Consider the following 26072-nt stretch of genomic DNA (forward strand, 5'->3'; position numbering starts at 1 on the left):
CGGTCGGGGCGGGCACGCTCCGTTGTGCATAACTTGTCAGGGTCCTGGGTCTCCTGACCCAGCATGTTTAGTTCTTTGTGCTTTTTGTATTATTGTACTTGTGAGTTATTCTATGGTTTCTAGTTTCGATCCCTTCATGTTTCTGTGTGTCCCCTCTGTTCTGTGTAAGTCTGTCTGCATGTTTGAGTTTCCCTCTGTGTCTTTCGGTTCTGAGAGCCCTCTACCTTATGGTTTGTCTCTGTGTTTCTTAGTTGCTGTCTCCACCGTGTTCGCGTCACTGTGTGATACTTCCTGTTTTACTTTGAAGGTCCGTGTCTTATGTGAATGCGTCCTGCTTTGCTTGTCTCGTCAGTCCTGATTTCTCCCAGCTGTGCCCTCCTTCTGTGTCTCATTCCCCTCGTTACTTCCCAGTGTATTTAAACCCTGTTTCTCTGAGTCAGTGTCGCGTCGTCCCTCAAGCTGTGTGTTTCCTCGTGTGCCTCTCTGCAAAGTGTGAGTTCATATTTTCCCAGTTTAGTTTAGTTTTGTATGCTTTCCCCTGTCAGCAAATAAAGCTGAGTTTTTTGAGTTCATCCCTCGAGTCTGGGTGCCTGCATCTTGTGTCCAACTCCTGCCTGCCACACAGCGATTCATGACATAACTATTTTTAAATCTCTGTAGAACTGGAACCACATGAGCTAGCGCAATAATTTGTTTTGCATATGGAACCGGAGGAGTTGTACTTACATCTTATGCCATCAGCTTGTCCTCGGTCACAGTTTTCTTCCACTTATAGCTTTGCAAAACTGCATAAAAAGCACTTGCAGCAACAAAAGCATAATATGCCAGAAACACGCTTTGTTGATCTGATCAGCTGTTTGCAACACTTCCTAGGTTGGAATGGACGTCAGCGCGAACTATCACGTGTCCCCCATGACCTGCCCGAAACCGGAAATGATGTCATTTTTGTGGAAAACTTAGGTGTTTTTTTTTAGTCTTCAGGGCCTTATAAACCTACACTGGTGTTTTTAAAAGACATGTTTGACTTTATGCTTTTCTGAGTCGTTTCTGGGATGCTTAGAAGTCAAATTGCTGCTGGAAATAGTTTATTTTGATGCACCTTCTGTTTGTTTGCAAATTTGCAGTATAATATTTATTTTCCTTTTTCCTGCAGCATATAAAAATTGGTGTATTCCCGTGGGCTGTCAGAACTCTTAATGCAAACTAGTGTGTAAAGACTTCCCCAACACATCCACCCTGACACTGCTGTTGATCATCTATGTGCAATATCTCAGTCTTTCCATGTTCTGTGCAATTATTTTGGTCCCAGTCTGTTTCAATGTTTCCTACACATACACCATGTATATAGTTCCACTCACATATGTATACATATACACTGTTTTTTATTTTATTCTATTTATTTAATTATTTATTTATTTTCCGCCTTCGTTGTATATCAGTTTCTCTTCTTCTTACTTTAGCACCTTTGTGGTTCAGCTACCCAATTTCGCTGTGCAAGAAACTGCACAATGACAATAAAAAGCTCTAAGTCTCAGTGTATCTCAAAAATGAAACTATGAAGACACTCAAAATAAATTTCCTGTGGTGGGAAACTATTTTGTGAAACTTTTTGTATTTACAGTTTTGAGGGATAAACCTCTTGAATTTCTCCAACTAGAAATATATGTAAAAACACAAAAATGATTATCCGTGTTTTGTAGTTTATGGCACTTTTTTGTAATTCATGTAGTTTCTATGGACTTAATGCAGACATATTATTACAATTTGGGCTATAATGGTTGTATTGATGTATAGCAACTTGAAATGCTCCCAAAGTTTGCTCCACAGCATGTGAAAATATAAAGAGAAGCTCTGGCGGACTAAAAAACGACATTTTCTGCAAAAATGTCACTTCCGATTTCGGGCAGGTAATGGCGGACACGTGATAGTTCGCGCTGACGTCTATTCCAACATAGGAAGTGTTGCAAACAGCTGATCGGATCGGCAAAGCGTGTTTCTGGCATATTATGCTTTTGTTGCTGCGAGTACTTTTTATGCAGTTTTTGCAAAGCTATAAGTGGAAGAAAACTGTGACCGAGGACAAGCTGATGGCATAAGATGTAAGTACAACTCCTCCGGTTCCATATGCAAACAAATTATCGCGCTAGCTTATGTGGTTCCAGTTCTACAGAGATTTAAAAATAGTTACGCAAAATGGAGCATGCCCGCCCCGACCGGTTTTAAAGGGTTAATAACAATATTAGACAATAAGGTTTATTCCAGGAACTGATCACAGTCAGGTCAATCAGCTCTGAGCATGCTCAGTCTGAGTTATGGATACTACGGTTCAAAATGGCAACGGGTAAATGAAAACCAGAAGCTCCGTGTGAATCCAGAGGAGCAGGAACATGAATAATGACAGTAGATGTTTGTGTGATGGAAGCAAATGAGTGTGTGATGTTCTTTCAGTGTTGCACTTTGTAGACGCTCCCTGAGCACTGGTCTCACAGCCAGCTGCACATAGAGACCAGTGTTGTTAGTCCAGGTCAGAAGATGACTTGTTGGAATGAAAATGAGCTTGTAGTTTGTCTGCTTTAATAATGTGACTGGAAAAAGGTGTTGGACTTCAAATATGTCCATTTCTTTCACACTTCACCTTTAAAAGTGAAGCCATGTGGTTCCTGGAAGGAAAAACACGACTTTTTCAAGTCTTTGTCCTGTTTTTATGAGAAATGTGCGACTTTAATGTGAAACATTCAGAGTTTTTTCTCTTGTTGTGTTTGTTTGAAGCTGCTTCCTGTTGGCTTCAGCTGTTTGGAGTTTCCATTTTCTAAACTTCTACATTCTGAACCTTCTTCAGCTCTGAACAGATGATGAAACACTGAATGATTTCAAGCACTTTGTCTAATAAACTTACATCTTTCATTCTTTATACAGATTGGAGCGCTGTGGTTTGTCAGAGATCAGCTGTGATTATCTGGCAGCAGCACTGAAGTCCAACCCCTCCCATCTGAGAGAGCTGCACCTGAGCAAGAACGACAACCTGCAGGATCCAGGAGTGAAGCATCTGTGTGGTTTCCTGGAGAGTCCAGGATGTAAACTTGAAACTCTGGGGTCAGTCAGCATGTTTTAGTTGTGCTGAGATGAATATGATGTGAAAGTTGTGCTGACACTAAACTGCAGACATCAGGCTGATATTATACTGATCCACACTGAGGATCTTCATGGTAAAGTCTGTTTTCTTCTTCTCTGGTTTAGTCCATTGACTGCAGCAGAACAATGTTCACATTTCAAACAGTGAGACTCAACGTATGGCCCGCGGCCCACACGCAGCCTGCCCACCTTTCCTGATTCAGAGAGAGGGGACCCTGATTAACTGTGTAGCTTCTTCCTCACAGTTCTAAGTATCAGACACAACAATGAATAATCCACAGCTGACTGTCTTTAGCAGGTCAAAGGTCACGGCACACAGCAGACAGTCAGAAATATTCTAACTCTGATCATTGATCAGTTGTGACACTGTGAGACTTGATCAGAGGTGTGATCATCACAGCAGAGGCCTTTGTGTCAAAGTCACTGAGGATCAAACAGAAACACATGAAGCAGATTTTCCTCTTCTGGCTTTTTATAGCAGATAACCTTCAAAATCTTCTGCAGTCGATCAAAAACTGAAGCAAACCATGAATCAACATGTGAACATGAGCTGATGCTGCTGAAGTGAAGCAAAGTTACAGAGGTTTGATTACAGACACAGCTGAGAGTTTGTAATCTGTCATCATTTTAAAAAGTTTCCATGGAACAGCAGAAATGAGGCTTTACTGTCAGAGGCCGACAGCACTGAACACAACAGCAGACTGGTGGCTAATAAACAGTGAATGATGCAGAAACAGATGTTTGAAGCTGTTCTTGGAGTACACTGAGAGAGAGAGAGAGAGAGCTGTGCAGGCAGGAACAGCCAAAGTCAGAGAGAATTCATGAGCATATTTATCAAACGTGAAGCAGAGTTTGGATCTTCTTTTGCTGCTGCTTCACTCAGTTTTGGTTGGAGACAGATGAAACCTGCAGCTTCAGGATCTGTGAGCTGTCCACTTTCAGCCCCGACGGCGTGTCCGTGTACGTGCCGTCGAGTGAACGATCCACGCTCTGTTTCCATCTTTGTGTGTTTAGCTGCTCTCATTTACTGTTTTAGCTGTTTGCTGCTTGTTGAAATAGTTTGTGAGCTTTAAGCTGAGATTCTAGCAAAATACATTTATATTAAACATCGATTCAGGATTGAATGAATCAACATTGTTTTATTCAAATTAAAACCATTTAAATGGGAACATGAATTTTTTACAGCCGCCTCTAATGCTGGGTAATGTCAGCATGTCCATGTGCAGCTGGCTGTGAGGCTCAGGGAGCGTCTACAAAGTGCAACACTGAAAGAACATCATCCATAAATATTGAGTAATAACTGGACTCTCATACAGCGAGACTCAAATGCCTTTAAACATCAGCTTATCCTGCTGATCCAAGTCCAACACTGAGTTTGTAAAAACATGTTTGTCAATCATTTTGTTTGGTTTCTGAGGAAAATGATTCAATAACTTGCTGCTAATACACAACATTTCATCATATTTCCTCATAACCCTCTTTTGTCTGACCATTTGATCCCATTTGAATTTGCAATAAAGGATCCACAGAGTTTGGTGACAATAATGACAGTAGATGTTTGTGTGATGGAAGCAAATGAGTGTGTGATGTTCTTTCAGTGTTGCACTTTGTAGACGGTCCCTGAGCACTGGTCTCACAGCCAGCTGCACATAGAGACCAGTGTTGTTAGTCCAGGTCAGAAGATGACTTGTTGGAATGAAAATGAGCTTGTAGTTTGTCTGCTTTAATAATGTGACTGGAAAAAGGTGTTGGACTTCAAATATGTCCATTTCTTTCACACTTCACCTTTAAAAGTGAAGCCTTGTGGTTCCTGGAAGGAAAAACACGACTTTTTCAAGTCTTTGTCCTGTTTTTATGAGAAATGTACGACTTTAATGTGAAACATTCAGAGTTTTTTCTCTTGTTGTGTTTGTTTGAAGCTGCTTCCTGTTGGCTTCAGCTGTTTGGAGTTTCCATTTTCTAAACTTCTACATTCTGAACCTTCTTCAGCTCTGAACAGATGATGTGAAACTGAATGATTTCAAGCACTTTGTCTAATAAACTTACATCTTTCATTCTTTATACAGATTGGATTTCTGTGGTTTGTCAGAGATCAGCTGTGATTATCTGGCAGCAGCACTGAAGTCCAACCCCTCCCATCTGAGACAGCTGGAGCTGAGAGGAAACAAGCTGGAGTATCTAGATGTGAAGCAGCTGTCTGATCTTAAGAAGAGTCCAGACTACAGACTGGAGACTCTGAGGTCAGTAGAGTGATGGAGTGAGTGGGTGGTGCTGTCAGCAGTATTGTACTAAACACAGTCAGTATGAAACAAAGATCCAGTGTTTCCTGTAAAGCTGCAGCTTCTCAGTGAAGCTGTGAGAGGAGAACGGTGACAGGCTTCAGGATTGGACACAAACACTTCCTGTTTCTCACCTTTATGGTCACCATAGTAACGGCTGACACACTCTGATCAAACGCTGTCAACAGCCAATCAGCTCTCTGAACAAAGCAGCACGCAGACCAATGACTGCATTCATTTCCAAGTTTAAAGCAGTGAAGAACACAGTCTGTAGGTGAGGAAGAATTTAGTGAGAGCAGATGTTTGGATGGAATTCCTCCAGTTAACAGCTGGAACGTCCATCTGGATTGTTGGGCTTGTTGTTGGGGTTCCTACAGAGCTCAGAGTGGACACACCAAGGTTCTTCTAATGAATGAAAGTCCAAACTCAAACTAGGAGGGAAAAACATTTCCATCAACTTCAATAAAAATCCAAAGATTAGAGAAAGTGAAGCAACAATGAGTCCTAGTACAGTCCCAGCACTGAAGTCCCTGCTGCTCTTTATACTGGATGTGCTGCATCACTGACTGACAGCTGATGAAGAGTCTCTGGAAACACTCGTTTATCTCCTCTGCTCTTCCTCCTTCTCTCTGCAGGTGGAGATGATGGTAAACAGGACGGTGTGTGTGCTGAGAGAGGAGCAGCTGTGTCCTGATGATCCAGAGAGGTTGAAGCAGCAGCAGCTTGTGTGTAGAGACGCTCTGACTGGGCCATGTTACTGGGAGGTGGAGAGGAGAGCTTCATCCAGCAGTGACTGACAGAGGAATGAAGTGCAGATGACTGTCAGTGCTGCAGAGTGAACTGCTCTGAGAACAGCTCCACTGTCAGACACAATGTAGAGTCCAGCATCACCCCTGTGTGTCCCTCTGGATCTGACAGAGGATCATCAGTGTATCTGGACTGCTCTGCTGCTGCTCTGTCCTTCTACAGTCTCTGCACAGTCTCTGTCTCACTCTGGAAAGATTTTACAACTTGTGTAGTTACAGAACATTAATATAATATTCAAACATGTGATCTTCTCTTTATTTCTGAATCTTTACCAAATAAAGAAAAACCAAACTAACAAACAGAACCTGTCGTGTCCTTTTTCACCACATCTGTGAATCTTTTCTGTGTTTTCCTCTTTTCCTCCTTCCTGCAGCTCCATCTTCATCATTCTGTGTCCAGTATATGTGAACATGTCCAAAGCATCTGAGCCTCATGTTACCCGTTTGTGTGAGTTACGCCTGTCGTTGTGTTGTGGTGTATAAATCAGGGGCAGGAGACAGCGCTGGATCTCTGAGTTCTTTACTGTCAATTTCTGCAACATCTGCAATATCTAGAAATGCAAACCTGTGAGCTGTGTGTGTTGTGCGTCTGCTCGGCCACCTCTCCTCCGGCCATGCTGGAAGCAGCTGTGTTTGACAGTTTTATCCACTCTACAATAATCGAACAAATTAAATGTTCAAAAATATCAACTTAAACACTTTAAAGTCAACAAAAAGCTTAAAACAATTAAATAATATTTCAGTGAAAAAACAACAGCTCATAAGAACGATACACAAAATAATACAGAAACAAACAAACACAACTTATTAACCAGGATCCATGTTTTTGTCACAAACACTGAATCAGCTGATTCACTCTTTATGTTTCTGAGTTTTGTGATTATAGTTCTGGTTTCTGTTTCTGTGTCTTCACTGTGTCCCACGTCTCCTTACTTTGGACTCTGTATTTCCTGTTTTACTTTGACAGTCCTGTGTTAGTGTTTCCTGTCTCGTGTGTGTAATTGGTCCCAGCTGTGTTTCCCTCCTGTCTCCCGTTCCCTGATTACTAAACTGCGTCCACGCCGCCGGCGCTCCTCTCCACAGCTGGATTCCAGGATTTCAGAGCATCCAGCTGTGGTGAGTGATGGAGACACTTTCTCTGCTCCCTCAGTAATCAGGACAGTTGATTGAACATCAGAGAACATAAAGGACTGTTTTTCACCTGCCCGTTCTGAACCTGGACATTAAAGACTGCTGGCTTCAAGGACATTAATCCCAGTGTCAGCCAGCCAATAACAGCCTGTGTTTTTCAGCTCTTTAGGAGTCAGAAATGAGAAAGACACAGACTGCTAACCTCTCCCTGCAGGAAATAAGCTCCGCCTCTTCCTTACCTGTATATGAGTGATTTGATTCTGACATGAGACACAATGAGTTTTCTGTTTATTGTGACTTAAAGCGAGCAGCAAAGACACTAAACTGTGTGTTTCCAGCTGAAGCTGCTTTTTGTGTTGCTCCCACAATACTGTCTAAAACAGTCAGTGAGGAAAACTCAGTTTCTGCTTCCAAGCTCATTGTGAGAGGGCACATTGTGTTCCTGCAAGTGCTGATTTTGTCTGCGTCCCTGAGTTTAGTGAGCTGCCTCCAAGGACGTGTGAAACCCAGTGTGTTAAGGCTGCATCTCCCAGATGTTTCCACCTTTCCAGCACAGACGATAAATGTTCCCACAAAGGCTCAGAGACTGTTTTACTTTCTGAGTGTTGGCCTCAAGAGATTGCTCAGTGAGCACCTGAGTGTTTCTGGGACATCGGACACTAACTGGAACTTCAAGTCTGGTTCTGAAGCTGCACATGCAAAGACTGTTTCTGGTTGTAGAGACCTGGCTGTTCCAGGGATTGTAACCTCCCCAGAGCCTCCCCAGAGGCTGAGCTGCTGACCTCAGCTGACTCTGGAGCCTTGAAGGTAACTAAGTTTGCACCGCTCGGGTGAGTCAGCTGCAACAGCCTCCACAGAGAGCTCACGCAAGCTTACCCAGCCTGCTGAGGAGTTTATGCTGCTGCAGCCCAAAAGGCATCCTGAGCTGGCTGACAGCCACCCACAGCTTCAGCTGCCTCAGCCAGGAGGCTCCACACCTGCTGGCCCTGCATCTGCTCCGACTGGGGGCTCCGGGGAGCCGCGCCAGCCATCCATCTCTGCTGGGGCTCCTGTTTGAGAATGTAGGAGTGTAAACTTCAAATATCTGCTCGGTTTGTCACGATATCACATATTTGCAAAAGTGCTCCAACATTTTTGGAGACGTCTGTTACCCACCAGCTCGATAGCTGACCAGGGCGAGAACAGCGAACTCCCAGCACATCGTTTTCAAACCCCCGCGGTCTTTGGCTACTATTAAATATCAACACTTCACCAGGTTCTTTTGATTCCTCAGAGGCATCCGATGGAAGACAAAACACTGCTCAATAGATCATTCAACACTTCATTTTCTTACACAATTAGAGTCCTGCATAAACTGTTGCTGCGGAGCTCCAAATGGTGGTGCGCCCCTGACAGTTTTATTACAGAAGCTCTGTCATTCTAGTCTAAACAACAGTGTCTCAGTAACTTTCCACTAGAAGATGCTCGCCTGGTATCTACATTTTCTCAGGCAAGCTTGTGCGAGTGTCTACAGCCGTCTACCCCCCAAGGACACATGGTCTAATGCCTTTATTTTCAGGGCTGTGTCCACTTAATGCTACACTATTAAGTTTAATAAGTTTAATACTACACTGTATTACTATATGCAGTGTTGTGTAAAGCAGTTTCACCCCGGTTCTTTTTTCTTCCTCAGGCCATCAGAGACGACACCAGACTCAGTACTCGTTTCACAAAACCTCATCTTCAGTTACGCATGAACCTTCTAGAAGGGGAGATGCAAGGCCGGTGTCCCTCTGCAAATCTCAGCTCCTTTGTCTATTGCACACAGTTTTATAGAAGTGACCCCCATTCTAAGCCCTCTACGATGTGCCATAAAACTAAAGCACTGTGTTTGTGTGAGCACGGGAGTGCCTGCATGTGCGTATGTGCATATATGTGTATGTGTCTCTGCGTACGTCACTTCCTGTCGGTCAAAGTCCATCTCCCTTCCTGACCAAAGTTATCCCGTTACAACCACTGAGACCCCACCCAGGTATCCTCTGGGGAATTTCCACTCAGCTTTAGCTTCTCTTTGTCTTATTTTCACAGCTCAAGGGGGGGGAGGGTCTCCTACAAGTCTACTCCTAAGTTTATGACACATTCAGGCCTTTATTACATCCAGGGCAGTGAGTGTCAGTGTCTCTACACCATGTCCTCTATTGTGTTACTTTAAAAGTACCCTCTGGGCTCCAGAGTATAATTGGCCATTGTGAACTCCTTTTGTCAGGGTCCTGGGTCGCAGCGTTTTGTGTTTCCTTTTGGTTTCATCTTGTGTTTGGTGTTTATTCTGAGTTTGTATTCGTTCTTAGGGTTTGGTTCTTATGTTTAGTGCTTCCGTGTTTTCTCAGCCCTGCCTGTGTCTGTCCTCTGTGCTCTGTTCCTGTCCTTGTGTTGTAAAACAGTCTGTGTGTTTCCTGTTTTACTTTGAAGGTTTGTGTCTCGTCTTGTGGTTCAGCTGTGCTCCCCTCCTGTGTGTCGTCCCCTCATTACCTGGTGTGTATTTATAGTGTGTGTCTGCCTGTGTTGGCGTCGTCTGCATGACTCTGTGTGTCTCCGTGTCCATCGGTGTGTCTCCACGTATGTATCCATGTATTTACTTGTATCGGATACATAAAAAATCTTTCCGTATCGCACAGCTCTACAGAAAGCTCTTTTCTAGGGTTGTATTAAACATCTGTAACTACCGTAACTCCTGATCCATTTCCTCAATTAAAAGAAGTCCAATGATTCCTGAGAGCAGCAACTCTGCGCTTTTCATTCATATTTGCATCATTACGGTAATCCCAGGTACATTGTTGCAGCAGCCCCGTGAAGATTGAGAGAATAGTGAGTGAGCGTGATGGAACAATTTCATCACACGTTTGGCTTCTTTTTACCATGTTTGTTTGTTTGTTTATATTGTTTTGTTCTTTCATGTGTTATTTACCAAGATTTGGATGGTGTTCTGCCTCGAGTTACCATAATGTCCCTAACATCACAAAAAAGCACAGAGTTGCTGCTTTCAAGAACTGCTGGGATTTTTCATTTGCCCCAATGGTTCAAGACTCAAGTTAGGTTAAAAACACTGGGATCAGTTTAAACGGGTTCATCTGTGTCAGCTGTATCGTCACTGCTGCTCTTGTGTGTTTTTGTTGAAAACTAGGTGCTGTTTGGGCTCAATGATGTCAAACTTTTTATGCACTTGTTTGCTCCTAAATACGTTTCTATTGCAGGTCTTTTCCAGTTGAAAATGTGAGTGAGCACTACACAAATGACTGACACTGAAATACACTGAAAAGAAAAACCCCAAAACTAAATCCAAACAAAAACAACTAAACGAAGTAGTTACACACGTTATAGAATATATATACTGGGCATACAAGCCTGGCCTAAGCTTTCTGTCAGGAAGACTGCAGCAGTCCAGGAGTTGGGTTAACTGTCTTTAAGTCCCACTGAAGAATTGTTTACATCAAAGTGCTTGCCAGGCTTAGTCCAAATTAGGTGCAGCCATACTTGAACTTATTGTTGTATAGTATGTGGGACTACGAGCAATGGTTTTCTGGAAACAGAAACAGGCAACTTTATAATTAGTAGAGTCACAAATAACTAGAAAAACAATTGAGAACATAATGTACTCAACACAGCAATATCTCACAATATCCACAAGGGGTCACTATAGATCATATATTGCCTAAATAGCACGTCATACAAATTGCCAATCATAAGGCACGGACATGGCAAGCTAGCAACAGTTAAACTAAACAATAGAAAAGTCCTTTATTTCTAAAACCGCTGCATGTAATGACTGCGGGAGATTACAGCCGCTGCTATTAATAATCCTACCAACATGGTATCAAAGCACTGAGGCATAACTTTAACATGCACAAACAATTATAACAGCTTCATGCGAGTCAACCTGCCAAAAGGACTAACACTTACAGGTTCATAAACACACAACTTAATCACACGAAACAACTGCGATGCTCTGCAGTGGCACGTTTAGTCACTCCCACTCTGCGTGCTGAGCACATGCCCACTGATACGCTTATTTCTGCCTCTAGACATTCTGAGGACAAGTCAGAGCAGGAAACTTGAGCACACGTGGTCTCATTAAATCAGACAGCTCGAGTCATTTAAAAAGGATCTTTTAAGCAGTGCTGTCCCTCAGCTTCATAGTAGATCCATCTATGGGATCAGTTTGAAAATCCTGTCTTCTTTCTAGTTATCATGTTACAAGATTTTAAGAAAACTTGAACACTGATCATGAGTTAAATGCCACTGATCTTCAAAATCATCCAAGCTTTTTGATAAATGCACACAAAAGTCAGGTGTCCATGCCACCCGCATGCAAGGTGACAAAAATCCCCCAATCAGCCTTTCAGGCTGACAGCTAAAAAACATTTCACCAGATTTAGCTTCTTGGATATTGTGTTCACTGTACTGTGTTCAAAATGTACTTCTCATTTAATAGAAGAAATGTAATCATGTCAGTATAGAGGATTTCAAATTCTCCCTCCTGTTAATTAAAATAAAGAAAAAAGTAGGATAAGACATCAGAAACTCCTTGAAAAGGACAGTCTCCATTATAGCATTAAAAACTACAAAGACCATCCAGCATCGGGAGCTTTCACACTTCCAGGTATGACAACAAGCCTATTGCTGGTTTGCCCACTCTGACTGTGTCAGTATTTGCTCCACATACCAACTGCTCTGACCCTAAAGTAAGCCAGAATCCCACACAGCCATATGTAGGCACTTTCTAACCACAAAGAATAACTGGGGATTCTTCATCCTGTAAACATCCTGAACAACTGGTTTTGGTGGTTTGATGGGAACAGATCCTCCCCTGATCAGGAATACCAACGATCACCCCCACCACTCATGTCTTGTTGGGAAATGTTTGCAGTCCTCAAGCTGTGAAAGTCATCAGGTGCAGCAGTCATGAATACCATGTAAACATCCCTGTTGGTAGGACAAACAAATAACAGTGGGATTCATTTGAGAAAACAGAACTTGTTTGATTCCCTGTCTGACAAAAATAAATTAATGCTACGTAAAAATTAGATTAAAAAAAATCAGCAGCATCATGTGTAACCAGGTCATAAATTACATATTGTTATAATTACACAAAATTTGTTCTAAACCCCAAACTGCTCCTGGTATAGGGCTTTGGAGCGTGATGTCACGGGGGTGGGCGTGGAAAGGATTTTGGCCCGATCTGCCATTTTGGGGGTCTAAGTGAAAAAGGAGTGAAAGCATAGCCATGGTTCGTTCTTGCTGTGTGGTCCGCTGCAATGTTCGATTGCACGACCGGCAAGTGAATAAGCTTGAAAAGGCTTTGTCTTTTCATTCTTTCCCAACCTGGAAGCAACATGAGGCAGCTCGTGTATCAATGTTACCAAACGAAGGCGTCTAGCCTGGATAGCAGCTGTGAGACGAGCTCCAGTTCTGTTCCATCTCCAAATATCTGTTGGTGCTCCAGACATTTTCATTCCGGTAAGTTCTAAATATGTTCATTTCACTCTTTATAGCCTATTCGTTTTATTTTCGATGCGCTCTGAGGTCATAGCAAATTAGAACAAACATCCTACTGAGTGATTTTGCAGAACTACCTTCTATTTATAGAGTTGCTAATTATTTGGCATTATTATTGCAGCAAACCAGCCAATGAAATGGATGAAACATCATGACTGGGTTCCAGCGCTACACAAGGGACCTGCTTCAAACAAACCACCATGCCAATCAGATTACTTCTTCCATGTGAGGGTGAAGAGGTGACCCTTCTGGATAAGATGGTGAAGGTTTGCTGCGTTTGGTGAACAGTGTTGTAGTAAAACCAGGGAAAAATGAAACTTGTTCCTGTTAAATATTCTTAAGTCTTGTGCTGTATAAATAGCGGTATTTTTTCAGAAGATACAGTAATTAAAGTAATGTTAGTAGTGGGTGATATCATGTAAACACTGTCATGATTTTATGTAAACATTTGGTCATTTGTAAACTATAAATGATATGGATTCTACATGTAACTGATGTGATGTTCTATAAAGTGGTTTTAATAATAAAAAAGAGGCAAAAATTAGTTTGTTTCTTTATTCAACTTTTGAACAGTGGGACTCAGTCAGTACATATTCAGTAAATGCAAATTATTTACACGGCAGTGCACTACAGGCATAAATCTAGACCCCTAGATAAAACATTATGGCATTATAGCAGTGACAACTCCTCCACAGTAGCAGGTGGGATTTTTCTTTTTAGAGGCTCCTTTTACCTGTCAATACGGATGGTCTGTTTATGTTTTGATCAAGAGCCTTTTTTGGGCAGCTGAAGAGGAGAAGTCTATCTTATGGCCAACCACTGACTGTATCTTGGTCACATTACCCAGCAAAGCCCAGCATGCAGGTTCATCTGTAACAGTCCTTGTGCCACAGATCAACACTGTTGCTTCTACTTTAAACAGAAGAGCAGTGACATGGGTGCAGGTCTCTGCGACTCCAGCCTTACAGGTGCAGTGGGCGGCTTCAACCTTCCCTGTGATGCTCACAGTGACCCATGGCTGCAATGCTGGTTCATTCAGTCTTTGAGAGTGCAGGACCTGAAACAGACACAGACAAAGTTCATGTAAAGACAAGAACTATGAGCCAAGGCTGACATAAATGTGTTTAATCTACTTTATCATAAATGTAACAAAGTGTTTAGAAAGTTAGCGCATACATGTAATTTTTCATTTCTTTATGTGTCCATCTATAGAACGCTGCAGGTTAAAGTGTAAATTTGCCTGTTCTCTGTCAGAAACCTGCCTGCAGAAAATGAACCTAAAGTATGTAATGCAAGGATGTCATCACTTTAGAGATGGAGAAAGCATAAAGTTTGACTTTAGGTGACAATTATGGACAAGTAATATGATAAGGAGATTCTGCAGGTCATTAATCAATGTATTATAGTAAACAAATTATTTTTTGTGACACAGGACACAAACATGGAAGCAAGATATATAATTAGGATTATTCATAATAAATATGAATAAATCATTGCAATTTCTTTAACCATTGAGAATAACTAAATCCTTCAGGACAATGTCACATCAATGCACTGAACTCACTATGGCTACGTTCACACTGCAGGTCTTAATGCTCAATTCCGATTTTTTTAAATTTAAATCTGATTTTTTGTGTCTGCTTGTTCACACTACAAATAAAATGTGACATCAAAAGTGCTCCTTTGTGAACCCTCAAAGTGAAGATATCACACACAACGCGCTCTGTTTAGACCCAGACCACACAGTATTGTTTGACTGATGGCCCTTAATATAAAGACTTGTTTCAGACTTTACGTTCCCCAATTTTGCCTTAAGTTATTTTGTTATTTACATAATAATTTAGATAACCTAATAATGATCCTTATTGCTGTTTTAGAGGAGCGGTGCTTCAAAGGATAGTTGCAGATTTCTGTCAGAATCTGCAGATTATACAGTATAAATAAAATGTTCATGTTGTCTTCCCAACAGTTTCACTAACATCTACACGGGATGGCCAGGAAGCATTCATGTGTTCTCAATGTCTTCTCGGCGCTTCTCCGGCGCTGATAATTGGCATATGTTTTGTGTCAGTGACGTAAAAGACGAATTTAATGCGACATGACCATTCAAACAGCAGTTGCTGTCTAAAACATCAGATATGTATCGGATTCAGTACCACGTACGAAAGTGACCCAGATCGGATTTGAAAATATCGGATTTGTGCTGTTTTCACACTGTCATACCATGATTGGATATGGGTCGCATACGGTCAAAAAAGTCCGATTTGATGCGCTTTTGCCTGCAGTGTGAATGTAGCCAGAGCCTCCACATGTTCTCACTGTAATTTGCCCCTCATGAATGAATTTATGATTGCACTATTTTGAATGTTCGGGGGAAAATAAAATGCATTTTACTCACAGTACCCTACAAACATCACTGCTGTTTAGTTTTCTGTCTTCATTTATGTTGGAAGTGATAACAGAGCTGTACGTTTGAATTTGTTTCCAAAATCCCTCATTTAGATGGAAACTAGCAAGCTAACTTCCTGCTAATTTCTAACTCTGTTAAATGTCATGAATTCCGTTTCGTTTTCGTGGTTGCCTGGATGATAAACTCAATTGTTACACCTGGTAGAGCAGAACGCTGATCATTTTATTACAGATGAAAGACTTTAGATAGTTTTTCAACTCTCAGTGATGCCACAGTAATCGTGTGATTTATGGACCTGCAGCGGAGTTTGAGCCAACACACGTCTAGTGACGTCAGACTTAAAGACCGGATAAAGAGTGATATGAACATATCTATAACTTACCGGAATGAAAATGTCTGGAGCACACCAACAGATATTTGGAGATGGAAGAGAACTGGATATCAGCTCGTCTCACAGCTGCTATCCAGACTAGACACCTTCTTTTGGTAACATCCGATACATGAGCTGCCTCATGTTGCTTCCAGGTGGGGAAAGAATGAAAAGATAAACCATTTTCAACTTTATTCCGTGGCCGGTCTTGTGATCTAATATTACGACCGCACAGCAAGTACAAACCATAGCGGGTGTTATCCGTGTGCTTTCGCTCCTCTTTCGCTAGCGCTTTGTTCGGCCCAGAAACATGGAGCCTCAACCAAAATCCTGGCCACGCCCCCTCATTCTTTTGGCTCTCGGAGGAGGCGGACGCACTTTTTCTCCTCTCCTCTCCCTTATCTGCCCGCTGGGATTGAAATGATGGGACGTGTCGCGACTTCTCAGAACGGGCTCATTGAAAGCAGAATGGTTAAGACCTTGGAGACACTTACAGCTGCCGTGAATACTCAGAATAACACCTCTGAACGTTTATTGGGATACATCAAGGAGAGGCCTGCTCAAAATAACACCTTTGAGCGAAAGTTGGATTACATCGTAGAACGGCTCACTGCAGTCGTGAGTTCTCAGAATCGGCTCTATGAGCAAAAGAATGACAAGACCAGCAAGTTTGATAACATCATCGGGAAGCTCGCGGTTCTCCAACGGGAGATTGAGAGACCAGTGTCGGAGTGTTAAGGAACAGCTTTGAAATTCTCATGAGTTGTTGCAAATGAAAAATTACCATCATAATGCGGCTATCCCTTCGGCGTCAGCTGTGGGCTCAAGGCCAAACAAAAACTCCCTGACAACGACTTTGTTGAGTCTGTCCCTTCCCATTCCCTGCAAGGCCACCTGGGTTGGCTGGAAGACTGTTTACTTAGCCTGGCAGGGTGAAGGACACTGTCTCAGCTGAACTATGGACACGCACACACATACATATACTGATACTGATAAGCACTCACCGACGCATCACCCTTCCTACCCCGGATCCAACGCCACCTCCAACGCTTACCTCCCCTCTGATGTGGACATCGGGTCAGTTGGAGGCGCAGTCGAAAGATTGCAGCGGTCCCAGATCAGATGTACACACTGGAACTCTTTCCCATGTTGCTGTCTGTGTTTATTGTGCTATGGTGTGTTGATATCTGTGCATTCCTGTATTATCCTTTTGTGTTACACATGCTTTTTTCCTCGCTACCTGGCCTGACCTGTCTCCCCAATGTGATGTTTGTGTATTGTATGTACGGTCAGCAAGGTCTGTCATCTCGGTTGTGGGCAAAAGACCTGCAACTGACAAATAAAGGCTATCTCATCTCATCATCATCTCTCTCATCTCACATCTCTAGTGACATCATGCTCCAAAAGCCCTATTAGGCTAATCGTTGTGTCACTTCCGGTATTTCAGACAATCCCTTTCCGTCAAGGATTTTTAATTTGTTGCAGTTTTTTAATTTGTTGCGCTTTGCACTTCCCAGCCACCGTAGACATTGCCTCACTTTTTCACAGATTTTTTATTGCAGCTTTCAACAATGCGTATTATATTCGGCAGCCTGATTGACAAATCTCCTCCGTGTCGTGTCTCCTGCACTTGCCAAATTTATCATGTTGGGTTTTGATAACCATCACATCCAATAGAGAAAACACCACAAAAACACCCATAACCATGACCCTCATTCGGAAATAGACACCTGCACCGGGAGGGAAAAAGGCGCACAAAAGTGGCGCGCAGACCAAGAAAAAACACGGCATAATAATACTTTCACGTTTTGAAATCTACAAAGGTTTGCACTTTGAGAATCAACTAGTGAGAACTGTGACTATTGTTCATGTGTGTGTGGAAAAAAGTGTATAAAGTGCGTGGCAAGGGGCTAGTTATTCTGAGAACCCCTGCTGCAATAAATGAGGGACCATTGTATATACTTTCTCTATGACTATTGTTACAAGATATATATTTTTAGTGCTTATTTTCTGATTATATTGCTTTATGTATTTTAATAAGAGAGGCCTTTAGAAACCAAGCCCAGACGAAAACAAAAACTGGGTCAGAGGGTGACAGGTCGCCTTGGCAACAGACTTCAGAAAGGGGAAGTAAAGAAAGGGGAAGTTTAGTGCAGAGCTGCACAGGAAACCAGACACAAAAAAGAGGAACTACGTAAACTGTGTGTCGGTGTGACGTAGTACAGAAATATATATATGGATTTAGCTGGCAGAGAATTCAGACCTGAGCATATGTGTTTTAGTGGCGGGTCTCCATTTCCGGAAATGTAAAAATAAATATTATTTTTTGAGCTTTACCACTCTGAGTCCAGTCTTTCTCTGTCGCCAAAAGAATTCAAAAGAATGGAATTGAATACTATTGTTTTCAGCCTGTTAACATTTAATATTGTCTTGATAGAGCCAACTGATTCTGCAGCATAGCATCCCCTGTTGCTTCTCCTGGCTCCCCAGTCCCTGGTCCCTCAGCTCCTGCTGCTGCACCCACAAGTATGTACATCAAGCACTGATAGCTTTTTACTCGGTTGCATTCCCTTGTGATCACCTTTACTAGGAGGACAGCTCCGAGGCAGATGAGGGACAGATCCCAGGACGGTCCATCGGCGGTGGAGCTGGCCATCCTGGTGTCCCTGAAGAGGCCACGCCAGTCGCCAATGGAGCATTTCCTCCTCAGCCTCCTTAAAATTAGTATTATGTGTATAGCAGTTACAAAATACATTATTCAAATTCCAAAATACTTTTGTGATGTCAGATTTAAATTACAAAACATAAATCTTACATAAAACATTTTGTAATTATAAGGACAATTACATAATATATATTAGATATAATATAAAACAGTCAGTTGTGTTTTGTTTTAATTGTACCATATCATAATTAGATTTTTAGCAACTTTTACAACTACAGTGTGCCAATCGCTCGTAATTCCTAAACATGTCAATCAGGTAGGAATGAAGTAAGACATTAATAGAAATAAAGAGTTGTATGTTGACATGTAGCCCTTTCCTTGCTTAAATCATTGTTAATATTATAGAAATATTTACCTGTGATAAGACAGCTTATCAAGATAGAACATGTTAGATAGAACCATATAACTAAAGGTGAACCAAACTGTTCACAGTTTTGTCTAGCTCTCAGTTTTAAGAAAGGCTGGTGACCCCTGTTATACAGTTTGACAGCTGCGAGGATTATATACAAATATTCAACTATCCCAGAATTAAACCAGGTCTAAATAAAAAAAGGAGTGAGTATCACTACAAAGATTAACCCACAGTGATCCTCATACCAGTTTGATATCAGCAAACACTGAGAGCATACACTGATATGACACCACAGCCATGCTATCAATGCAAACACTGATAACAGCATACGTCGAATTAAATCGGGACTTAATGAGACCTTCTGAGTATCACTAGAAATATTATAAACAGTCGTCTCCGTACCACAGTTTGCTATCAGTAAACACAGACGGCATTCACCAATAGCATAGCACATCCATGTTAGCAGTGTATAAACGATAGTTTAGCATATATTAGCGCAGGTTTCAATAAAGGACTACCGTATTGAACACTTTTACTAACCGCAGGCAGATGGACAGGCGCTCTGCAGGTGGGATTGAGCGCCTGTAGTTGGTGTCTAGGCGGGCGATGCTTGGACCAATGCAGGACAGCAGATCCTCAAACTGGGCGAGGGAAAGACGGTGGTACCGCTGAAAGCGGCCGTCATCCAGGCGCAGCTCCTGGAGCAAATGGTGAAACTCACCAAACTGCTCACGCCTCTGGAGGACCTGATGGACCCAGGTACGGCGAGGACGTCCTTAACGCTCTGCTCTCCACAGTAAATACAGAAGGGTGATTCTCTCTTCAAAAGTTTGCTCAACAGCTGCCATCTTGCAAACATACCGTCTGGCACAACTTCCTCCCACATTTCCGGTTCACGTTGGACACGCGTCAAGGTGCGAATTTGCAGGCGTCAAGTTAGGGGCGTCTGGCGCTTTTTTGGTCGCGTTTATCGCGTTCAGTGTGAACATACGGTAAGAGTTGTTTCGTTCGCGACCGAGTCTTGTCAGTACGTCCACGCTTTAAACGCTGCATGGTCGTACTCTCTCCTGCACTCCATATTATCCATTGTTGATTTGCACACGTCTGTTGCTGCCACGCACGTCGCACATGCTTACATCATTGTCATGAAACACTCTTACAAACAAAATCATGACGGTTTAGTAATCTAATTACTGTATTTTGCAATAGTAATCCCTTACATTACTCGTTACATTAAAAAACGTGATCGGATTACAGTTGCGCAGTACTTCCCAAATAGTAGCCTGACAAATCACCTGATAGCAGCAACCTTATTGGGAAAAAAAACATAAAATACTTATCAGACTCTGTGAAAATATCTGTATGGAGACCAAAGAAACTGTGGGTGTATTGAGGAGTTTACTTTTATTGAATACTGAATACTTATATTGAATATTCAATTTATTGAAAAGTGAAAAAAAAGCATATATTTTATAACTGTAGTTCCTGTTCTCATCTGTTTATAGCTTTACACAAGAATTACTTCATTACACTAAAAATATGAAGTAATAACTGATGTTCTTGTTTCTGTTTCTCAGAAATAACACACCTGTAGTCCCACAAATATTTCCTTCAGGTTGGGTTGTCAGGTGTGCAAAATGTTGTCCAGCTTCATTCTTGCAGATCATCTCCTGTGATGATCTGATCTGGACTCTTTCCAGTCCCGGCTGCACTCAGGAAAACAAGTTTCACTTTGGTGTTTTTCTGTAGAAGATGAAAAAAATGACTGAAAGTTGTATCAGAAATGAAAAAGAAACACTTTCAACCAAACTGAAACTGTGAGAAAACAATGGCCTAATACCCCACTGACTTTACAAGTATATTTAGGTGTTAATTATCTCATGAGTCACTGTTACTCCCATCAGTCACCACGCAGACAAGTTCTTTGTTTACAGATTAATTATTCCAACTTCACTGACAGGATCGCTCAGCTGTCAGTCCATCTCATCCTGTGTGGTCTTGCTCCAACTTCAACTGTGTCTGCCTCTGGTTGTGACGGTGTGGCATGTGTACTTGTTCTTCAGTTCACCCATGGAGTAGTAAAACCTCTCCAGGGCCTGTCTGGTTCTGAGAGGATCTGTGGTCCATTTTTGAAAAATGTTGTGTAAAATATCATGCATGAGGGCAAAATGAAAACAGATAAAAGAAAAGAAAGTGTGCATCCCCAGCAGTGTTGTCAGCTTAGTAACTTTGTCGCTATATTTAGCGAGTTTTCAGACCCCCTTAGCGACTTAAAAAAAAAAAAAAACGACTAGTGACAAATCTGGCAACTTTTTCTGGTGTTATTGGTGACGTATTTATGATGACTTTTTGATATGAAGGCGCGTATTGCTCTTACTCTCAGCAAGCACTGGGTACTGCCATGGCCTGTGCCAAAGCGCTCACAGGTGGAAGGTAGTCTTCCTCCACCTGCTAGCAGGGCAGGATATGTTCACCCCTATGCGTCCAAAATGCAAATGAATCACGCATGAGTGAAGCCGCTGGACCTGCACTGAATGTAACGCAGTCAGTTCTTCTTTTACCGTTATGTGGATCACAAGGTTTAAAACTACTTATAAAGACACACACACAAAGTAACTCCACCCGAGTGCCTATTTTGAGTCATATGTCTGTGAAGGTTCTCAGTCATCCAGGTCATCGTAGTCTAAGGAGCTTGGAAAGAAAAGTGTCTAAGTTGTGTTTAAGTTGCTTGAAGACGTTTCACCTTCATCCGAGAAGCTTCTTCAGTTCTAAGGTCAAATGGTGGGGAGTCCCAGATTTAAACCTAGTGGGAGTTTCCCCCCAAAGAGCTTTCCAAGCTCCTTAGACTATTTCGGGACACTTTTGCCGGTCCAAGCCCGGATAAAGGAGCAGGGTTGGAATTGTGACATTGAAAAAAAAACAATAATTGCTAAAAGAAATTTAATTTGTAGTTCTAAATAAATTCTAAATGCATTTCGGAAGTGTTTTACTCACTTTATGTCTCTTCCACGATGTTATTTCTCTCTTCAACAACGCAGGGTGCAATTACATTAGCATGACCAATTATGCAAATTAGACAATGACGTGGCTGCAGTGGTTATTATTGTATTTACATGCTCCCATTTCTGCTCGGTGAAAACTTTTTGACTCCCCCCCGCACTCACAGACATATAACGTGTATGGCAGTCCATTCTCCCTGCAGCACGGGCTACACTGCCCATGAGGCTACATTCTTTAGGGCTATGCCTGTAAAACTTCATATTAAATATTAAATTGTTTTTGAATAATTTTAAAAATATTTCTTCACGTCATTCTGTGGGCCACAAGTATAAGTGACATGGGCCGTGGGATTGAGACATTAGAGCCTCTTAATGCGCGTTTTGTTTGGGTTTCCACTGGCATGGAATTACCAAAAATAGAGAGAGCATAGCCTAACATATGGAACAGGAAAACACCGCGGTGTAATACTTTTATTTCAACAAAGTAACTGTATTCTGAATATTACCCTTTTAAAATGTAACTGTAACGGAATAAAGTTGCTTATATTTTGTATTTTAAATACCTAACGGCAGTACATGTGTTCCGTTACTCCTCAACACCGAATATATATATTTATTTTTTATTAAAAAGGATAGGGAGGGCCGAGCCAGTCCATTCATACCAGCCGTCCCTGATCGACACACCAGGGATCCTAAATGCTGGCAAATCCACAGAACTTGTAAAAAAAGAAATGATCACATATATTGAACTCTCTACCGGGTCCGCATCTTTTTACATTTATTCTTCAAGTTGGTTGATTCACACCAAAGAAGAAAAACTCTGTGGAAGCCCAGCAGGATCTGCTTGGTAAAAAAAAATGACCACTACATTATTGTGCTGTTCACCCATGGTGATGAACTCGAAGACTTGGACATAACTATACAGCAGTATTTACTTGAAGCCAAACCAGAGCTCCGACAAGTCATCCAAAGCTGTGGAAACAGGTTCCACGTCTTCAACAACCGAAGCACAGACACAAAGCAGGTGGAGGAGCCGATTACGAAGATTGACGACATGGTGGCAGGAAATGGTGGCACATACTACTCAATGTATAGAGAGGTGGGGGAAAAGAGAGAAATTGGGTGGCATGGTTAAAGAATACAGGTTTATAAGTGAACTATTAGAGAATATTCTGCATTTTAATTTCCTTCTTAAACAACAAGACACTGTAAACAAATAGAAATGTGTAAATTACTTTTGCCTCAACTAGCACAGACTTATTTTTCTCCCATTGAAAATAAAATAAAATGAATTATGCCAAGGATCTCATGAAGAATAACAAATTTTAAGGATAATTGTGTGCTTTAAGTGTGATGTGCTACTGATAAGTTACTTGTCAGGTATCAGGAGAGTATGGTTAGTTTTTAAAAAAAAATAGCAGATCTATGTTTAACCATAGTGGCTGAACACGCTTGAACTCAGATTTATGCTATTAAAAACTAATTTGAAACAATTTTATTTTTAAGGTTTATTCTTTTTTTCTAAGAAGTTAGCTCAGAATCTTAAGATAAGTGATCTCAAAGTACTTTACAAAGTAAAATAAAAACTTTTTGAGAGAAAATTCTATAATTAACATTCACAGAAATAACCACCTGCACTTATGGACACTCTTATATTTGAACATTGTGTTCGTTATGGCTAAACTGTGATTTGCATCACTTTGTAAATATGAAGACTGGAGAGGGGGTTCTGGTGGTGGTGTGTGTGTGTCTGTCTGTGGGGGGCGGTATTGTAATGTACTGTTTGAGCTGTCTGTGGATCAAAGAACCCTTTAAATACTAGCTGGAGCCAGCTTCAGGCAGCGTAAAGAACACAATAACAGGACTGTCATTGTGTTCTCTGTTTCCACAGAATACAACCAAAGTTCTGTGGAAAATGCTCTGTTGACTAAGACATTTCCACAGAACTCCTCGTGGCCTCGTTCCAAACATTTCTTTTGAACAGATATTGATCATAAAAAAACACCATACATATTTGTGGTTCATTATGAGGGCACACAATGAAAACATATCCAGTGAAACCCAAAGGTGTGACAGGTATTTCCACTTTACAGTCCAACATTATGTGATGTTTATCAAACCTTTAGAACAATGCCTTTGTTTCTCCCTGTTGAGCTAAGACCTCTAACAAAATTATGCCATCTAGAAGTTGGTCAAATGTGAAAAGTAGGGGTGGAGCTGAACCCAAATATGGTATTCGGAAAGGCACAAATAGCGTGTTTTTTACAAATACTTATTTCAAAAAAATATTTGTATTTACAAGCGCGAGCCACTTCACAAGCGCATGGCACAACATAGAAGAGCCACCTCCACGGGACAAGACTCAGCAGTCCATCTGCATCTAAAGGACAAAGGTCACTCTTTGAGGATGCCACCGTTCACATTTTGGACAGAGAGGACAGATGGTTTGAAAGAGGAGTGAAAGAAGCATCTATGTCCACTGTGAGCGACCATCTTTGAACAGAGGCGGTGGTTTACGACACCAACTGTCTGCCATCTATAATCCAGTTTTGAGATCCCTCCCCAGACGCCTTAACGCCCACTCACATCCTGGACCATCTGACCTCAGGAAATCACATGATAGATTGGGTACAGGTTTCACAATGAGCTCACCCGAAACCCTGGCTGATTGTGACCCACACCCGTTTTCACACCTTGGCTCATGTGATTAGGTAGAGGATCATCATGGGGTCCTTTTTTCCCTCTTTGGGGGGAAACTCCCACTGGGTTTAAATCTTCTCCCTTCTCTTGTTTGCCTAAATTCCCACATCTGGGCTGAACTCATTTAGCCCAAAGGTCAGCTAATAAAAGGGGTGTGAGCTCACGCCTGCCACTCAGCAGTCTATGAAGATGAATGGTAGATGATCCTGTGGAGCTTGGGCCGTGAAAAATAAGCCCATGTAAATATTCTATTTTTCTTGTTTTTCCTCTTTGGATTAGTTGGCGTTGTTGCTGCACTTGGTCACATTACCATGTAAGAATCTGTTCTAAGATGACTTTAAATGTATACATACAGTATAAATATATATATTTATTTTTTATTAAAAAGGATAGGGAGGTCTCAACCCTGTCAGCCCATTCATACCAGTCCATTTCTTCTTTGGTGTGCTTTAAGTGTGATGTGCTACTGATAAGTTACTTGTCAGGTATCAAGTGAGTATGGTTAGCTTTTTTTTTTTTTTTTTTTTTAAATAGCAGATCTATGTTTAACCATAGTGGCTGAATACGCTTGAACTCAGATTTATGCCATTTAGCAATAAAACTTGAAGTAATGCTTAGTTTTGTTGTACAAAGCCAGGAGAAAACAGATGTTGTGCTTGTTATTAAAAACTAATTTGAAACAATTTTATTTTTAAGGTTTATTCTTTTTTTCTAAGAAGTTAGCTCAGAATCTTAAGATAAGTGATTTCAAAGTACTTTACAAAGTAAAATAAAAACTTTTTGAGAGAAAATTCTATAATTAACATTCACAGAAATAATTAAATATGCATCTGGATGTGACTAAACCTTATAAATTTGTCTTGTGTCCTGAGAAGTCCTAAATCAACCAAGAAGGAAATTTCCCTTCTTGCTAAGAGCAGTCCGTGCAAAGTTTCGAGGGCAAATTATTTGATTATTCAACAATTTCTTTATATAGAGCCACTTCATTACAAATGTACTATGTACAATACAACCAGTTGCTAAGGTACATTTTTAGAACATTTAAACTCTTTTCTCAAATCAGAAAACGCAGTTTTTAAGTTTATAAGTTCACAAACCTTCTTTCTTCCACCGTCACTATACATTTAGATGCGGGAGGTCTGTCCAGCGTCTTCCCCACCACCTGATCCAACTCACCACCAGTTGGTGAACAGTTAACAGCTCAGCCCCTCTCTTTACCTGAGTGTCCACAACATACTGCTGCAGGTCTTGTGATACAATTCCAACATCGATCATCAACCTGCGACCTAGGGTGTCCTGGTACCACCTGCACTTACGGACACTCTTATATTTGAACATTGTGTTCGTTATGGCTAAACTGTGATTTGCATCACTTTGTAAATATGAAGACTGGAGAGGGGGTTCTGGTGGTGGTGTGTGTGTGTCTGTCTGTGGGGGGCGGTATTGTAATGTACTGTTTGAGCTGTCTGTGGATCAAAGAACCCTTTAAATACTAGCTGGAGCCAGCTTCAGGCAGCGTAAAGAACACAATAACAGGACTGTCATTGTGTTCTCTGTTTCCACAGAATACAACCAAAGTTCTGTGGAAAATGCTCTGTTGACTAAGACATTTCCACAGAACTCCTCGTGGCCTCGT

The 26072-nt window shown here is 41.5% G+C and overlaps 1 protein-coding gene and 2 long non-coding RNA genes across 3 annotated transcripts in view; 1 reads left to right on the top strand and 2 right to left on the bottom strand.

The window, feature by feature from the left end:
* Nucleotides 1-26072, top strand: part of LOC146511908 (NACHT, LRR and PYD domains-containing protein 12-like) — a 249349-nt gene that overhangs the window by 97223 nt on the left and 126054 nt on the right. Inside the window, exon 14 of the mRNA XM_085171639.1 lies at nucleotides 2917-3093. Coding sequence (XP_085027765.1) covers nucleotides 2917-3093 — 177 coding nt within the window. The remainder of the gene's footprint in view (nucleotides 1-2916; nucleotides 3094-26072) is intronic.
* LOC146511911 (uncharacterized) overlaps nucleotides 20209-26072 on the bottom strand; it is a 7640-nt gene continuing 1776 nt past the window's right edge. The window contains exons 2-3 of the long non-coding RNA XR_014875949.1: nucleotides 25534-26072; nucleotides 20209-20480 (exon numbers count right to left, since the gene is read on the bottom strand). The exon at nucleotides 25534-26072 is cut by the window's right edge and continues 1347 nt beyond it. This is a non-coding gene — a long non-coding RNA (uncharacterized LOC146511911). The remainder of the gene's footprint in view (nucleotides 20481-25533) is intronic.
* LOC146511912 (uncharacterized) lies at nucleotides 22486-23132 on the bottom strand. Its single transcript, XR_014875957.1, has 2 exons — nucleotides 22672-23132; nucleotides 22486-22576 (listed from the first exon to the last, which is right to left on the bottom strand). It is a non-coding gene; the product is annotated as an uncharacterized LOC146511912 (long non-coding RNA).

Source organism: Neolamprologus multifasciatus, chromosome 9 (assembly GCF_963576455.1).
Source record: "Neolamprologus multifasciatus chromosome 9, fNeoMul1.2, whole genome shotgun sequence".
Taxonomy (NCBI): domain Eukaryota; kingdom Metazoa; phylum Chordata; class Actinopteri; order Cichliformes; family Cichlidae; genus Neolamprologus; species Neolamprologus multifasciatus.